We start from the raw sequence: 2,460 nt of genomic DNA on the forward strand, positions 1-2,460 counted from the left end.
GTGCAGCTGAAGATAGTCTTTTCAAATGTCTATGTCTTCAAAAAATCCGTTCACGGTGTTAAGTCCCTTAAATAAAAACCCCATTTTGAAAAAAAGATGTGATCTTTCAGATCAGACGGCAGGGTCGATCCTCTGTTTGTTTATATTTAAGCATTAGGCGTGGAGGGGCTGAAAAAAACTCAATTCCTCTCAGTGTCAGAATCAAACCATGCAGTCCACCCCGCAGAAAATATGTTTGAAGCTTCGTGGATGCCACTCTTCTTCTTTTGGTTGCTGATGCCGTGTTTCCTTTGTTATTGTTGGGGAAAATGTCCCATGTTTAAATATACAATTGCCTGCTTCTTTTGTCTTTCGCAAATCAGATACAGGGTTAAGGGGGAGGGGGGTCTCTTTGTAAAAAATATTAATACTTGCTTTGAATTTCTTTGTTGATGTTAATGCGCCAAAATTACCTGATGGAACGAACTCGTTGTCACTCTCTGGTCGCTTGGTTCACTCGGCCCAGTTATACGCTCATCTTTTAAGTAATCTACTAAAAAATGTCCCTGAAAGAAAGAGAAGAAGGAACCTTTTAGGTTAAGACATTTCAGGGCCTGGAAGAAGGTTAGCGGTGCGTTTTGGGGTTGGGTGGAAAAGGGGGGTTGTTGTTTTTTTTTCCTGGAGAAAAATATATAACACATTTGCAGTCTTATTCATATTCCCTCACAATCACAGTATCAAAAATGGTTGGCTATCTTGACGATAGTCTGTGTTTTTATCAGTTTATCAATTTCATATAAAATATTTTTTAGTCTTGTGTGCTGTTTCTATGTTTCACTGAACATTCTTTTGCAGTCCATGGAGGGGGGCGGTGTGTCTGCACTCACATTGCCGACCTGAGAGTACACATCCTCCGGCGTCTGTGGCACTCCTGGGGGCGTCATCCTTTTTTCCTTCTGTCTCCTATTGCAAAACCACACTCTAACCACTTCTTTCTCCAGCTGCAAGTTGTCCGCTAGAGAGGTTATCTCTTGGGCCGAGGGTTTGGGGCATTTTAGGAAGTGGCTCTCCAAAGCTCCCTTTACGCTGACTTCGATGGAGGTGCGCTTCTTTCGCTTGCGTCCTTGTGCCGCGATCTTGTCGATGCTGGTGGGGCTACCGGTGGTCGAATCTGCCTCCTCGAGCCATTTATTTAGCAGTGGCTTCAGCTTGCACATGTTTTTGAAGCTGAGCTGCAGTGCCTCGAACCTACAGATCGTAGTCTGAGAGAAGACGTTCCCGTAGAGCGTGCCCAGAGCTAAGCCCACGTCAGCTTGCGTAAAGCCCAGTTTGATCCGTCGCTGTTTGAACTGCTTGGCGAACTGCTCCAAGTCGTCCGACGTCGGCGTGTCCTCGTCGGAGTGCGGATCGTGGCTGTTCACCCCGCCGTGATGCTGCTGGTGATGCGGATGTTGGTGGTGATGGTGGTGGTGGTGGCTGCCGTGGTCGAGGTCTGGGGTGTCCCCCCTCACCAGACCCGGGTGCACCAGGCTCTGGCTCCCCGGACTGAGCATTCCGTTCACCGTGAAACCCCCAGGCTGGGAGTAAATGAGCGGCTGCTGCTGCTGCTGCCCCCCCGATATCGAATTGATATGAGAGGCAGTAGTGCTCCCCCAAGCCCCCGCATGAGTCTGGTGGGGAGCTAAATGCTGGGGCCTGTGGTGCAGCGCCGTGCCCGTGTGAAGATCGTCTCTCCCCGAATTGTTTTTCACATCCTGCTGCTGCGGGCTGCCTGTCATTCCAACGGGACTCGACGACCACGGCGACCCGGCTTCGGCTGCAGCTACTGCGGCGGCAGCTGCGGCGGCCGCGGCGTGCGGCAGGGATGTCACCCACTGGTGGGCATGGCTCAGCATATGTCCTCCGTTGCTCGCTGCCATTGCCCCCTGCATGAAGTCACTCTGTACCATCTTGACCGAGGGATCTCCCCGGTACCCACCCGGCACCGAGGTGACCGCAGCACTGCCCGGCTGCATGCCACCGCCTCCGGAGTCAGAATGCACGATCGAGCCGGACGATAAGATACTATTGCTGGGCAAATAGGGATTGGAAGCCGCGGTGGCCATTCCGTTAACCCGTATGAATATGTTTGTGGATTACCCCCTCCCTTTTTCAGTTACTTTTTTTCGAGCAGGCAATTGTATCTCATGAATTATTCAAACTTTAAAAGTCTGGGTTGTTTTTTGGCAAATAGGTTACCATCGACTTGTGAACGTCACACGCAAAAAGATGTAAAAGGATGACGAAAATCAATACAATCCGAAAGCCTTGTTTTTATAGCAATCATGTAGGCTAGCTATTTCTAATGGGAATTGGATAAATATCGGTGAATAAAATTCCAGGTTTTCAAAAGCCCTTTGAAACCATGTGCAGTCCGGGGAGAAAGTTTACTCGTCTTGTAAAATCTGGGGATTACGACTCAAATACACAGAGAAAACATCT

The 2,460-nt window shown here is 49.3% G+C and overlaps 1 protein-coding gene across 2 annotated transcripts; it reads right to left on the minus strand.

Annotated features, from left to right (window-relative positions):
* Positions 1–201: 201 nt before the first annotated feature.
* Positions 202–2,108, minus strand: pou3f3b (POU class 3 homeobox 3b; the record flags this gene model as incomplete). 2 transcript variants are annotated; one of them, XM_084446756.1, is made up of 3 exons in its annotated part: positions 202–288; positions 453–545; positions 867–2,084. In XM_084446756.1, the coding sequence occupies 3 exons, from the start codon at positions 2,082–2,084 to the stop codon at positions 202–204; spliced, it is 1,398 nt and encodes a 465-aa protein (XP_084302882.1). The 2 variants fall into 2 exon arrangements, with proteins under 2 accessions (XP_084302882.1, XP_084302883.1); XM_084446757.1 differs by lacking the exon at positions 202–288 and having other exon boundaries at positions 435–545; positions 876–2,108.
* Between the last annotated feature and the right edge of the window lie 352 nt (positions 2,109–2,460).

Source organism: Borostomias antarcticus, assembly GCF_949987555.1.
Source record: "Borostomias antarcticus genome assembly, chromosome: 12".
Classification (NCBI taxonomy): domain Eukaryota; kingdom Metazoa; phylum Chordata; class Actinopteri; order Stomiiformes; family Stomiidae; genus Borostomias; species Borostomias antarcticus.